The sequence below is a fragment of the Anomalospiza imberbis genome, chromosome 6 (genome assembly GCF_031753505.1).
Source record: "Anomalospiza imberbis isolate Cuckoo-Finch-1a 21T00152 chromosome 6, ASM3175350v1, whole genome shotgun sequence".
NCBI classification, from domain to species: Eukaryota; Metazoa; Chordata; class Aves; order Passeriformes; family Viduidae; genus Anomalospiza; species Anomalospiza imberbis.
In genome coordinates this window covers 4,847,292-4,862,470 of record NC_089686.1, presented here as the reverse complement: position 1 = coordinate 4,862,470, position 15,179 = coordinate 4,847,292, and the positions used below count along the sequence as shown (strand labels likewise).

At 39.5% G+C, this 15,179-nt stretch overlaps 1 protein-coding gene across 1 annotated transcript in view; it reads right to left on the bottom strand.

Annotated features, from left to right (window-relative positions):
- Nucleotides 1–15,179, bottom strand: part of KIAA0586 (KIAA0586 ortholog) — a 66,906-nt gene that overhangs the window by 31,867 nt on the left and 19,860 nt on the right. Inside the window, exons 18-27 of the mRNA XM_068192113.1 lie at nucleotides 14,171–14,251; nucleotides 9,776–9,972; nucleotides 9,460–9,581; nucleotides 8,691–8,872; nucleotides 5,747–5,906; nucleotides 4,950–5,166; nucleotides 4,112–4,353; nucleotides 3,622–3,698; nucleotides 1,835–1,969; nucleotides 52–232 (exon numbers count right to left, since the gene is read on the bottom strand). Of these exons, the coding sequence (XP_068048214.1) occupies nucleotides 52–232; nucleotides 1,835–1,969; nucleotides 3,622–3,698; nucleotides 4,112–4,353; nucleotides 4,950–5,166; nucleotides 5,747–5,906; nucleotides 8,691–8,872; nucleotides 9,460–9,581; nucleotides 9,776–9,972; nucleotides 14,171–14,251 (1,594 nt within the window). The remainder of the gene's footprint in view (nucleotides 1–51; nucleotides 233–1,834; nucleotides 1,970–3,621; nucleotides 3,699–4,111; nucleotides 4,354–4,949; nucleotides 5,167–5,746; nucleotides 5,907–8,690; nucleotides 8,873–9,459; nucleotides 9,582–9,775; nucleotides 9,973–14,170; nucleotides 14,252–15,179) is intronic.

The window sequence follows — 15,179 nt, the reverse complement described above, 5'->3', positions numbered from 1 at the left end:
CCTCAGAATCCACCTGAATATCCTAGAGAAGAAATAAGAATCTAATTGTACCTCCAGCTTGGACAAGCTGCCCTGGAGATGCAGAACGGAGACCCTGGCGTGGTCTGTTTCCAGAGCTCTGAGCAGATGGATGCTTCATAAAAATGGAATTTCCCATCAGGATTCTCTCCTGTGCTCTGGACAGCCTTGGCCTCTGGCCTTCACTGAGCTCCCCAATGCTGCCATCGGAATCCTGCAGAGAACATCAAAACCACAGCACATATGAAAACCCAGTAAGTCTTCCAAACCCAGACACTGTTTTCTAATTACATTAACCCTGAAAGCATTTATAAACTTAAGTTTATTCTATTTGCATTGGATGAAGAAAACAAGCCATGGAGATACCATCTGGGTTTGAAATGAAGATCTCCATTTATCAGAAGGATAGGAAAGAAACACTTGCAGCCAAACTTCATTTATTTTGTTAGTGGTATCTCTACATGATCAGAACCTAAGTTACATTTTTAGCACATGAAGCCTTTGATATAATAGATTTGGCCACTGTTGACTGCCTGACCTTGAAACACAGGCAGCATCTAAAAGCTATTGACTCTCTGCACTGCATGTCAGATAAAAGCTTCAATTTTCAAGTAGGTTTGGAGGGAACTAAAAATAGGGATGATTCCCTGGATCCTGATTTTTAAAGCTGCAAGTTAAACCTAGCTTGTTTCCATGTCAGAAAATAGGTGGAATACACACACACACACATGTGCACAGTATCACTCTAAGGCCATACAGGGAACATCCAGGAGAATGTTGTTTCTCCTCTGAAGGACAAGGAACACCTGCACACACCTTGCCAGAATCTGGGGGGAGTTTATGAATGCCTTGGATGGGCAGACTGAGAGGTCTGTGATTATGGGAAAGGGAAAAAGCAAAGCAGAGCTCTATTTGTAACTGGCAGTGCTGATGAGAAAATGGCACTGCAATTACAGGCAGACTTGGGAGGTAACACTGGAGAAAGCTTTTCACCAAGTCCAGCCACCAGAGCTCATTAGCAGAATAAAGACAAAGGAACAGCCAAGGAGGTGAGTCACGTTGGTAATTATTTAGACTAAACTGACCAAGACAGAAGGAAGAAACTGCATATGCATCAGTAGCATCACAAAAAAGCAAGATCTGCTGTAAATAAATGTGTTCACAAACCATTGCTGCAGCATTCAAAGTTCATTTCCTTCAAACGTTCCTCCAGCTATGTCAGTTCGAATGAACACCAAACAGCCCAAACTGCTGTTTTCCAACACAGAAATAACTCAAGATGTGTGACAAAAAAATGTGATGCAGATAATTACATTTTTCTGTGAGTCTCTTTTTTTTCTGCCAACTGAATAGGAATTTTTGAGGTTTTGTTCCAAGATCAGTATCAACAGCATGTGCAAAGTACATGTAAACACTTGCTGAGTTGTTCTTCATAGCTCCCTAAAACACTCCTGTGGCTGTTAAATGCAGTATACTTGTATTGTTGAACATTCCACCTGTATTGCTGAAGTGACAGAAAATTCCCTGGTCCTCCAAGTGACAGGACAAACCTGGGACATGGGGACAGTCACACACCTGGAAAATCAGGTACACATGATGTACAGTTTGTGTATAACACTGAGACTTCAGTGTTTCTTAAAGAGTTTTACACAAGAATGAAGCCAACAGAAGTGGGATCGCTTGCAGCAGGGGATGAAGTGTATGAAGCTGTTCTACAGCCAACAGGAAACATAAATTTGGGATATTTTATCTACTTTTGAGTAGGAAAGAATCACTTCAAAACTACTGTACTGGAAAGCCAAGGACTATAAGTTACCTCTGAGTGGTCTATTGCTTCTTGTATAAAAACAGGTGCTTGATTTAATTTGGTCAAAAAAGCCAGGACAGGATCCCTGTGACAGCCTTTATCCATTCTTCTCACCACCTGCCCTTCACTTGGAGGATCATAATCCTAGAAGAATTAAAAAAAAAAAATCCATATAATACATGCTTCAAAACTGGTTTTTGGTAGGAATTTGAATCATTCTTACTTTAGTGCACAACTAAGCTTTTTTTAACAGTAAGTTTCCACACTGAAAAATTATGTGAAAATTATTATGAAAATTCAAGCATTTAAAAATAAGCAAACAGATGACACACTGCTTTCTTTTACCCACAGACATGCACATTCTTTATTTGGTACAAAAGACTGCAATACTTAAAGAGGAACAAGGCCCTTCAGGCCTCCAAAGATCAGGGAAATAACTAGTTAAATCCTCCCACATCCTTTGCTAGCAACAATCTGGCTGCAGAGCTGCTCTCACCAGCAAGGAATTACCTTCCTCAACCAAACAGCCAGGTCTGAGGATGGAGAAATACTAGAAGGAGCTACAATCCAGCTGACAAAGAGAGGGAAGAACATCTCAGCAGGCCAATGTTCCTCTGATGAAGAGAACTTTAATTTAGGTTCATCTGTTATCAGAGTTTTAAGCCCAGAGTTTAGGGGAGAAGTGTGGCTGACAGAGGAGGCACCTGAAGATCTGCCAGTCCAGGACAGTCTCACAACTGTGGTGGTTGTTTTGGGGGGGTTCTGTGCAGAGCCAGGAGTTGGACCTGATCACTCCTATGGGTCCCTTGCGGCTGAGGATGTTCTCTGATGCTATGACCTGAATGAAATCATGGATGTTCATGGGAAGCTCTGTACAGGGAGGTGTGCCCAAGAGCGTGCAGAAATGGGTAGGAAGGATAGGCCAGGAGAAGAGGACTCCTGCTCCAGAACATTAAACTTGCCTTGTGGAGCTTGGTAAGGACCTCTGGAGGTTGTCTAGCCCAACCCAGCTGTCCAAGGCAGCCCTTCTTCCAGCGCTTGGCCACTCCACAGTAAAAATATCTTCTATGTTTAAACCAAATTTCCTGAATTTCATCCTGTGTCCACTCCCTCTCATCTTTCACTGGCTCTTTCTTCCTTACTTCTTTCCACCACATATTTATACAATGATAAGGTCCCCCCAGAGCTTTCTCTTCTCCATATGTCTCCTATTATTTATGTCACAGCTACATCTTACCAAGAGGCTATACACAAAGTCAGAGAGGGAAAGTCCAGGCATTTGAGGAATAGCAAAAGAGAAAGGGAATGGAGAATATCTTGACTTGGGAGGCTTCCAGAACCATGGACTACAGCAGACATTGGACAAGAAACTATTCTGATGTTTTAAGCAGCTTTAACTAACTCCAGCCTCAGCTAACCCACTTTAATAATTTAATCATGCAAGCAATTAAAAGATGGCTCAAAGCTGCAAGAGCTCAGAGCATAGCAATGTTCTATTCTGTTTAGGATGCCTTAAAACTAGAAACAATAAAGAAATGAAATTGCATAATAGCTATCTCTCACCTACAGAAGTATATGAATTATCCAACTTTTTTAAAACTTAAATTAGTTTGTATAATGTGGTTTTTTTTTTTTCCTTTGGTGCTCTGAAATTCCAACACTCTTTGTGAGTATGCAGTTTAAAAGTGTGAATTTAGAAAGCTGGTGAAGGAAGATGTTTAAAGCAGATCCAATTCAGCAGGATACCCAAGGTGGAACCCACATCATCTGTGATTCTTTATGAAAGAGTTCCTTACCATTTCATTGGCATCTCGGAGAGTACTGGATAAGCTCTCAGTGAGGTTTGGAAGACACAATCCTCCTTCTGCTAAGGCTGAAAAATATTTTATGTTACAACTATTAAAAACATTCAAGTTACATGACAGAAAACCCAAGCCACATTCTTTGAGTGCAACACTGTGCTTTAGTAAATTTGGAAACTCCTATTGCTGGATGTCTATTATAAAGACATATTTTCATATTTCTTTTCATATTTCTTACACTTTGCTTTCAAAAGCAACTTAGTACCACATGGTACTTAAGCAAGGCAAGCCCCAATTATTTTCCAAGTTGATCTCATGACAAAAGAGCAGATTGAATCCCTTTTCTTTAATAAACAGCAGCATTTTGTTCAGCGACGGGAAAAATAACAACGAGGTCTTGTCAATCTTCACAAACTGCAAGTTAAGGCTTGCAGCTTCGTAAGAATAAGAAATAATTCAAATTCTAATTGCCACAGTTGGTTACCTGCTGCAGGCAGTGGCTGTCCATAGGGGAAGAGCACCTCCCCTTCTGAGAGGGGTCTGTCCGTGGTCTCAGTCCCTGTGGGGGTGAGGCTGCTCTCCTGGCTGGACACCCCAGAGCTCACCGTGGGCACAGGTGAGGGCAGCTGGGCAGGGCAGGGAAGGGGCTCAAAGGGCCTCCCTGGCAGCGGCTGAGATGGGAAAAGCAAGGCCTCTGGTTCCTCATCATTGGCCACTGACATCTCCCTGCAAGGACAGAACGTGCACTGTGAATACACCAAGATGCACTCAACAGTGCAGACCAACATCTTAATTCAATACTGAAAAGAAACTAATTCTAGTCCTTTACTGAAAAGAACTAATTCTGAAGAGAAACTAATTTGGAACTATTTTTTCCAATGCAAGAGCACAGCACTTTACAGAATAGTTCAAGAGTTAACATGGTTAAATAATGTTATCTGTGAGTTTCTGGTTATAAATAAAATTACCATGTGTATTCCCAAGGAGGCAACACAAAAATTTAAATGCTAATAACACAATATTTGACTGTCACTCTATGTGTTACTGGCAGGTGTACCAATACAAATTTCCTAAGTACAGTGTTCAGCAGGGCAGGACTAAGGGCTGATAAACCCTGAGAAAGGCCCTGATTTCATATTTTTCTCTAAACTGCCCTTCAAGCAATTCAAAAAAATGAAAACCCAATCCTGGCTTATCTCAAATGCCTCCTCATACACACATTCAGCATTTCTTTCTGCTGACTTTTTGAGCATATATGTAGAAAGAATACAGGTATTTCAGTTTTTAACAAATGAGAAAATTGTGCAGCCTGTTGAACTCACAGAGTCTTATGTTCTTCAGGGACAGGACTGGGGTTCTCTTCTTCCAGAGGAAGTTCTGCACCATCCCATGGATTTGGAAGCTTTGGACTTCGCCTTTTTTCAGCTTGGGAGCCCCATTCTGAGGCAGGAGGGCTGGGTGTGGCTGCTGGGGAAGGTGTGGTCACAGGGGTGACCACAGGAGTGACCACAGGGTCCATGGCAGCTGCAATCTCAACTCCTGCACGTGGGAAGCCAAATTTCAGATCAGAAAGAAAAGCAGAAAGTATATCTGAGACAGAGAGACTCAGTTCTACCAAGTACTTTCAGTTTTGTGATACCTTTTGATAGTTAAAAAGACTAGATTAAGAATTGCTTCTTTTAAGTACTGTGCTGGCACCTGAAGAAGATAGAATAAAACCTCAATTTCTTCCTCAAGGGAGACTGCTCTGCATTTTAAAAAAATCAAGCTGCTTTACTTGAAGAGTGTACATTTGATTAAATTAACATTACAAGCACAGGAAGGAGCAAAAGACAGCTATTTTTCTGATGTGAGAAATTGTGGAGGGGTTGGGAGGGGTGGAAATCACACAGACCATAGAAATGTGCATTAATTTTGGAAATAGAACTGTTACCAAATAAAAGATGTTTGCTTTCTATATAAATTAGCCCATAAATTTTTGTAGAACATGAGTTTCCACTTGAATTATAGCCTCAAGAATATTTATCTTGAGAGATAACATTTCTTTGAAGAAGAAAATTAAAGGCAGTAGATTAAAGCATATTTGCTACTTCTAAACTTCAATTATTATTTTCAATACCTGTTTCTTTAATTTTTTCATGTCCACGAACATCCCCACTCATCTCTGGAGGAGATGGAGATGAATCTGGAGTTTTGACCTGAGGCAATTCTTTTTCTGAAGGTGGTGTTGGTGGTGGTGTGGCCTGGGGTGTTGGCACTGGAGTAGGCACAGGAGCCTCCTGAGGGCAAGAAAAATCATAACCACAGTTAGGATCTCCGTGCAGAATTCCTGCCTGCCCAGGAGCCCCAGAGAGAGCTGAGGAAGAGAGGGAAAGGCAGCTGATCACAGAACAGGAACAGCTGCTGCTTCCATGCATCTAACTCCTCCAGGAAGCTGCACCAGGGCAAAATTAATTAAAACCAGCGAATGAAGCATTAAAATGATTAAATTGGGAAATCATTATGTATAGAACAGAACAGACTATTTCAGTTGGAAGGGAACTACAATCAACATCCAGTCCAACTGCCTGACCAATTCAGGGCTGACCAAAACCTGGAATTTGTTGTTAAAGGTGTTGTCCAAATGCCTCTGAAATACTGACAGGTTTGGGATACCAATTGTTGGAACCCTGGATGCTGAGAATTTTAAACTTTCTGTGCTGAAGAGCACAGACCCACAAGAGAATACTGTATTTGACCTGAGGCCATGGAGAAGGCTTCCAAAATTGATTGATAGCACTGGGACTGTGGGTGTGCAGTTTGAATAAAAGTGTGTAATATCACAGGGTGGAAAACTTAAGAGTTTAAAGTTTTAGAATATAGCAATATATATAAAGAAAGACAGAAGTTTTAAGGCAGTGGCTAGTTGTTCTTCACCTTCTTCTTCATGGCTTTGGGTGGTTTTATGTAATTAGTTAGAAAAGTCCACATTGCAGCCTTCAGGTGATTAGTTATTGAGTTAAAGAAAAGTTATTGAGAAAATAATTTAGGTGTCATTTCTTAGTTAGATAGTTTAACCTTAAAAACCTTATAAAAAAAGATAGTTAACCATTTTGTAGCTTGTAAGTAGAATGCTGTACAACTTACAACTTGTAAACTGTAATACAAATAAGAAATAATAAACATTTAAGTCTGAACACAAAGTATCATCTCAAACACTTTCAATCCCAACTTTAACAGAGGCAAAAAAAAAAAACCCAGAACCAACATTTAATGGTACCAACCACCTCTCCAGGAAGCCTATCCCACATTTAACCACCCTTTTGGTAAAGAAATGCTTCCTAATGGCCAGTCTAAATATGAATTCTGTTATTATATAGATTTTAATAAAGCATTTGAGACAATGTTAAGCAAAAAATATTTCATGACATAGATAAAACTGAGTTATAAAATTGATTTTATTGTAAGAAGAACCAGATGAAAGAAGATTACAAAGAAAGTAATACGAAGACAGCAAAGCACTTAAAGAAGCACAAACAGAATTGGGATGTTTCTTAAAAAGATGACAGCAAGGGACATAAATCTGACAAGCAAATATGATGGCTGTTGTTAGGCCTGCTGTGGAAAAATATGCTGGACCTTTGCAGGTTTCTTCCAGCCTTTTTTTCCATCATTTCATAAAAAAAAAACCAAGGTAATGGGGCTATAGGAAGACTTCCAGGCTAGTTTCTGAAGAGTATCTCCTCAGGCTGATGATTTTTATTAAAATTTCTCACGCAGAAACATTTGGCAGCTCACACTCAATCGTGTGACATTGTGAACACCAACGAACTCAATAACCAAAGAACTCAGTAACAGCTGAAATTCAGTTCTAGATAGGAAAATTCACAGTGGGAAGGGAGAAAACAAGGATGCATAAACTACATATTCAAGAACTTCTGCTATGAGCTGAATACAAATGGAAAAAGAAGAATTCAAAAACTTTGCTAGCTGTCCTTTAACTTGTGCTATCATGCTGCAAAATGGGGAAAGACTTTGAAAAACATAATTAACTTCCTGGGATTCCAATAAAGGCAGGAGAGAATCACTACTACAGCTCAAGGCATTGAGGAAACCCCATCTTGGAGACCACACTATTATTAAAAATGTCAATTAGCATTTTAGTGTGTTACCTCTGCTTCAAACCAAGCTAAACTGGAAAACATCAAAGTGCTGCCCAACAGCAAGAGTCAAAAAATGGATGAGTGCTTTCTTTAGGCTAATCAAAAAAAGGCCAAAGATGAGAAAACTCATTTCTTCAAGTGCACAAACATATATAGCAAGGAAAACCCAACCACTTCAGCTAAAGGATATTTCAGTTTAAGCTGATAGAGAAACAAAGAAAGGACAACAGAAGAGGTTTCTGAGCATCAGAAGAACAAGCTGAGAGGAACATCAGGCCCTCCTCAATCTGTAATGGAGTAGAAAAGATGCTGTGGTGGGGCTGAGGTTGAGCCCTCAGCAGTGAAGCCTTTACTTTTGCCTACAGAATCACCTCTTAGTCCCTTGCAGCAGGCAGGAGGAGATCTTTCAGGCTAACTGCACTGCAGCAGAACAGAATGACTGATCCCCTTTTCAACAAAGCCTTCCATAGCTGGATTTCTAAGCACAGCAATTTCCACAAGCATCCCAAAGACATTACACAACCCCAGATTGCAGCACAGTCGTGTTGTTATCAAAGTAAGAGCCAGCTGTCATTTGATTATCAAAGGGAACACAGGAAATTATCTTGTGTTACAGGAAGCTCTACTCATCAATTAAGCATTTATTCAAAACTACTGAAGTCAAAACTCAGGAAGAATTAATAGTCATTTTAACAGATATGAAAGAATGGCTGCAAGCCCATAAGACCAAAAATAATATTGCTCTCAGCTTCCATTCCTTATTAGATGAGGAAATTAATTTCTTCATCTCTCATCTGTTTGCAAGAAAGCAGAATAACTATTTTTGGTTGAAAATAACATGAGCTATCATTCAACAACATGAAATTAAGTACCAAGTCCATCAGAACTTCGGCAGAAAAGCTTGAATAAAACAGATCTTACCATCACTGAGGTTGTGTTGGGAGGAAGAGGATCAGGAACTGCTCTCTGAGCCTGGCTGTCTCCCAGCATGGTTGCAATGGTTTCACTGAGAGCTTCCTTTACAAAATGATTTATCATTTCTGAGTCCACAGGGACACCAGCATTGACAAAGAGCTGAAATCCTCCACCACCTGCAACTTCAACTGAAAATGAAGGAATGTGAAGCACACAGCCAGGTCTCACTTCCTAAAATCCATATACTGTACTGCAGCCACTCACTCTCTACAGAATTTTAAACATTCCTTTGCAAAAAGTGATTTTTTTTTAACCTTCCAGATAAACAACAGAAGAGAAACAAATCAGGAGCATAAAAAAAGGCAACAGCAAAGGGCAGTGACATCTCAGGCAGTGACATCTCAGGAGAAATGCTTTTCTCTCCATTCTCACACATTCATAAGAGAAGTAACTTTTGATAGATCTATTAAAAAAAAAGGCAAACAAACATTACAGACTCAGCAAAAAGCCAAATGTGATTTAGGTGTCCAATAACAGAAGGTGATTTGTACAGTGCTGTTATTCTAAGTCTTCTTTCTCTTTTGATTTTAGATAATTTCTTTCACTGGCCTTGTAACAGTGGCTCTGTCTCCACATAAATTCAGGTGTGCACTTGTGCTTTTCACAGTTTCATTGGTTCAGGATTTAGGCTGAGGCAACAGCCACCTACACAGCTTGTTAAAATTAGCCAAAAATTGATATAATCCATCTGCAGAGAACAATAATTCCTACTTACCAATGCCAGGGGTTACAACCTCACTGTCTTCACTCTTTATGGAGCTGCTAATGCTGGGCACCCTCTCTGTCTGAGCTGGGCACATCTCACTGATAATTTTTGCCATTATTTCTTGTTCCACCCTGGCAGAATAAAACCCATTTAAGTATCAGCAAACACCAAGACACATAAAAGCACACAAAAGAGCATTCTTGACATAAAATGCAAGGCAGCTCAAAGGAAAATGGATAAGGGAATGGAGGCAAGAAAAAAAGGGGAGGGTAATTAGGGAATCATTCCTTCTTCCATATATATTCTTTGTTAAATTGCAACTCACCAATTTATCAACTTGTTTTCTATAGTTTCTCTCCTTTGGATCAGTTCATCCAAAATATCAGCAGGCTGCTGAGGAGCAGAAGCCACTGGAGGAAACACAGGACCATTGTATTGTGGTGAGGCAACTTTAAACTGGCCATTAAGCTCCAGAAGAGGCTCAAAGAATTCTGGAATTTCATCCTTCTCCTCTTCCTGATCCTAATAAATAAGCAGTAAATTAAGTTATGGTACATTTCTGGAAGGCAATGTCATTGAAGTAGCTATCAGGTTTTTGCTTTAAGAATAAAATCCACATTTGTGGATGTATGACAGCACACAAACCACATTCTCCCTCCTCAGTGTGTTGTAGTTAATTGATACAACTCTAAGCTTAGCAAATCATAAATCTGTAGAGGTATAAAGCCATAGAACTGCTCAGTAAAACACGATTTGGCTCATATTTCCTGCCTGTGCAGCACAGGGCAGGGAGCCAGTGGCAATGCTAATACTTAAAAAATTTACTTGTGACCTACGTCACGTTTCTTTATCACCCCAGTAATGTTCCTCTTCTGAACAAAAAACTTCAGGAAACATTCTACAGTCACTTGTTGGGTTAGGGCTTTTTTTGTTTGTTTGGGTTGGGTTTTGGTGTTTTGGTAGTTTTTCTTAAAATAAATCAAACTGGTTCTTTAAAGTCTCCAGTCTGAAAAAACAAATTCACAAAAGTTAACGAGCATGTAGTCAATCAAAACTCTAATGAACTTGCCAGCACGGAAAACTAGACATTAATAGTTTACACATATGTCACACGTGTGTTTACACTTCCATTGACTTCAGCTGCTGAAAGGTAGAAGGTATTTCTGGGCAATAATTCAGACACCCCTCACAGACATCTTCATTTAATGTTAAAGTTCTATTCCTAAGAAGTCAGAGAAGTGACTTGGTGAGTTAAAATGCTTGGGTTTTCCCCAAAGATGCCTCCTTCCTTTTCCCCTGGAGCACAAACACAGCACCAAGTCCCAAAAAGCAGGCACTAAGCCAAAGTACTGTAATGTCTCCTGATGAATGAGAACCTGCAACCTCCACTTCTAATATTAAAAACAAATGTCTCTAATAGTAATATGACTCTCTAAGAAGAAAATTTGGCATGCCAAATGAAAGCAATGAGGAGCTGAGCCCTGAATTACCAGTGACAAATATGTGATGGTACATAAAAGCTCACTGTAAATCCATATTTACTAAGATTAATCTCCAACACAGTGAAAGGAGAAAAAAGTCTCCTTTTCCCTTATATAAATTAAACTTACTTTCAACCCATAAAATATGGGGTTTTAAATTTTTTGTTGTATTATCTATGAAAAAAAAAAGAAAAAAGTGAAAAGAAAAAAGAAAACAGTGAAAAGGGAAAGAACAGAGAAAGGGAGGGGGAAAAAGTAACATTTCCCTGTATCCTTCCCCACCCCAGCATTAACACTTCTCCTACCTTAACACATTTTAAAACTGCAGAGTCAGAGAGGACCCTGATGGGTGTTACACAAAGAACTACTGAGCCTTTCAATAGTGATAATCTTCAAAGCAGGGAGAAAGCCAGAAGATGTGTATTTGGGTGATAAACGAAGATTTTTAAAGCATTCTAGGCATAGAAATGAGCAGAGAAGTTGAAGTCAGAAGGCCCTGGGTGCCTTGCAAGCTGCTCAGCAGCTCGAGCTGTTGGGATATGTGTATTGAGAACAAGAATTCATTCTGACAGCAAATGTAAAGATGTCTTTGTCCAGCATATCATTATGTATTTTCCTCTGCCTGCATTACTCCATAAATTTTCTTTGATGTTGCCTATTTAATACCTCTGAAAGCATGCAAAATACAAACATCTGGGTTGAATAAAGCAAGTACATACAATACATCTTACATCTATTTAGTAACTCTGACAAACTTTTACAGCTCTACTGCATTTCTAAAATATTTTATGTTTTATAGCACACAAATCCACAATAATGCACAAAACTATATTCATTTGGGGGTGATATATTATCTCTGCTGAAATAAAAAAATAATGTAATAGTCAGTATTTAATTATACAGATTGAACTTGAACATATATCAACTTGTAGACCAATCTTGAATAGTCTGCACTCAATTCTGCATTTTGCTTCCCTGGAGGCTGTTGAAAATATCTCTATCACAATCCCCAATCAAAATATGGCATAAATTAGAAAGTCTTTCAGATATGATTGGAATATTAATCACTGTACTTTTTAATAAAGTATCAGGCCAAAATTCTATTTCCCAAATTACATTCAGATAATTAAAAAAAAAAAAAAGTTTGAAATTATTAGATGTTATAGGTTAGTTTTGTTCCATCACCAAACATGTACATGCAGAGTTTTATTAAAGACTCCTGAAACAAAAGCCATGGATTTCTTCTTGATGGATTTCTAAAGCAATTCTCAGGAGCAAGGTCAGGCTGCCTTGCAGGTGTCACCTGTGAGCTTTTGTCTGAAGAGTGAAGTGTGAAAATATCAATGTCCTGCCCAAGAGCATCAATGGGAAATGAGGGTTGAGGAACAAACATTTACATTTATAACACCTGAGCTCTGCAGGTTTCATATTTTGCTGTGGCATTCAAACTGGAAGCAAAAATGCTGAGAAAAAAATCCCCTACCTTGCAATTAAGGGCATATTCAAAGAGAGCAAAAAGTGCATTTAATCTGAAATCCCAGGGAGTTTGCTAAAGGAACTGCAGGATGTGGCTGCTTGTAAGAATTTGAGAGCAGACTCAGTAAATCTGAGCAAGTTTCTCACTCTGAAATAATCCCAGAGTGGTTTGGGTGGGAAGGGACCTTAAAGACCATTTTGTCCCACACCCCTGCCATGGGCAGGGACACTTCCACCAGACCCAAGCCCTGTCCAACCTGGCCTGGAACACTGCCAGGCAAAATGAACACAGAAAAAGGAAACAGAAACAAACAAAAAAGGCAGATATTTCACACAAATACTTATCCTCCTCAGTTCTAACAGATTTAAGCTTTCATAATAAAAGGGGAGTGGGGAGAAAACAACAAAAGCTATTTTTTGTATAGCATTTTATGCACATACTTTCATGAATCTGAAGGCTTTTTAATAACTTTGCTTTCTTTTGATGTCTTAAATACCCCTGCCACTCCAGAGACTGATTTTATGCTTCCCCATTGTGTTTGCCTTGCACATTTTTAAGAATATTGTCTGTGTGGTCATAGGCCAAACATATGTTTCACTTGGAACATTTTTGGTATTGTGGTTAAAATACATCCCATTGCCAATGCTAAAAGATAAAAAGAATCCAGGGAAAAAAAAAAGAAAAAAAGAAATTATGAGTAACTATTATTCACATAATAAAAATTTAACATTGCAGCATTTTTTGATAGTTCCTAAAATGATTTCTTTAAAGCTTTTTTCTTGGGCTAACAGAAGAACAATGTCCACTGAGATTTAACTCCTCCCCTCCAGTAACATAAGGTAATTTTGAAACTATAAATGAATAAAGCATTTACACACTTTTGATAGACAAGCCATCAAATTAGAGCTGTTTTAATGGACTGATAATGTTAAATGATTAACTCATTTTAAAAATAAATCTATCTGTAAGCACTAGGGCTAATATCTGTACATTCAATACTGGGATCAGGAATACATAGAAGAAGCAAAAGGAATACATTTTTGGGTAAATTTTGATTACACACAGTAAGTTTTGCTCAGTAAAGTGAAATACAGGCTGGTTCACCAACCTTGTGTTTCTCAAGAACCCCCAGACAAGAGGTCAGCTAACCAAAGAAAGGATTTGCTACCAAAAAAAATTAAACTGTGAAATAGGATCTCAAATAAACCTGTGTGACCATAAACCAAAAACAACAACATTGTCAAGAATTTGTTCTAAAGGTCTAATTCTACCCCTGCCCTCTATCAGTTTGAAGCCATTCCCCCTTGTCCTGCCACTCCAGGTCCTTGTCCCAAGTCCCTCTCCAGCTCTCCTAGAGCCCCTTTAGGCACTGGAAGGTGCTCCAAGGTCTCCTCAGAACCTTCTCTTCTCCAGGATGAAGAACCCCAGCTCTCTCAGCCTGTCACTATATTCGTTACATGCAGAGTTTGAAATTGTAAAGTCCAAGTGCTATAATCACTGCTGATTTTAGAGAAATACTTGTATTTCTAGTGGATTCTAACATACCCAAATTAAAAGCTAATTTTTCAAAAGCTTCTGTACTCACCAACACACAGTAAATTCTAATATCCTCTACAAAACTGTGAACAGTTGAGTATTGCTCACAAAGTGCACTTTTAAAGCTGCTAGGAAAGCAAAATAGCTTATTTACACTGTGTTTCCAATTTTGACAGAATAATATAAAAATCATTAAAAGGAAAAGACACCTTTGCAATGGGATTACCTGTGTGACATCAGTAACATCAATGAAGTTAGCTCCTGGAAGCTTTGTGTCTTCCTCTTCACTGCGTATTTCTTCTGGAGCCTTACAAAGGCAGATTGCAGTTGTTAGGTATTTCATCTTGGAGGGGTGGAAATGCATTAGCAAGAATCCTTCATGACAAGAAGCAACTAAATCACACCTTCCACTATCCCAGGTTGCTCCAAGCCCTGTCCAACCTGACCTGGGACACTTCCAGGGATGGGGCAGCCACAGCTTCTGTGGGCACCCTTTGCCAGGGCCTCAGCACCCTCACAATCAAAGATTTCCTCCTGCTATCCAGTCTAAACCCACTCTCTGTCAGTTTGAAGCCATTCCCCCTTGTCCTTACTCCTGTAAATAGTCTCTCTCTTTCTTGTAGGGTCCCTTCAGGTACTGGAAGGCTGCCATGAGGTCACCCCAAAGACTTCTCTTCTCCAGGCTGAACAATCCCAATTCTCCCAGCTTTCCTCATAGGAGAGGTGCTCCATCTCTCTAATCAGCTTGCTGGGATGGAGTAATAGAATTTGAAATACAAATCACTATTTTTGTCCACAATCTCTGTCTGATTCAGTGAATACCTGCATCACAGGACTCTGGAGAACCTAACTCCTGAAGTCAGGGAAATGGAATGTACAATACCCACACAAAAATAATCACTGCCTCACCAAGCCTTCACACACTCTGTCCTGATCACTCAGCACACAGCAGTTACCCTTAGAGCTGCACAAAAACCTTCCTTGCTGCTCACATCAAGATTAAAAACACTTCTGAAAAGTTGTAGGGAAAGAGAATAGAGTGGCTACTCCAACACCACAGGCTCCTGGGGCTCAGTGCCCACACCCCTGACCACTCCAGAAGAGCCAAGCAGCAGAGGGAGGGATGAGGAACATCCTCAGAGCACTGAAGCCAGTGAAAACAGGACAGGCATGGGCCAACAGGGATTATAATTCTTTACAGGATACAGGAACACTGTTTTTCTTAAGAGTTTTAC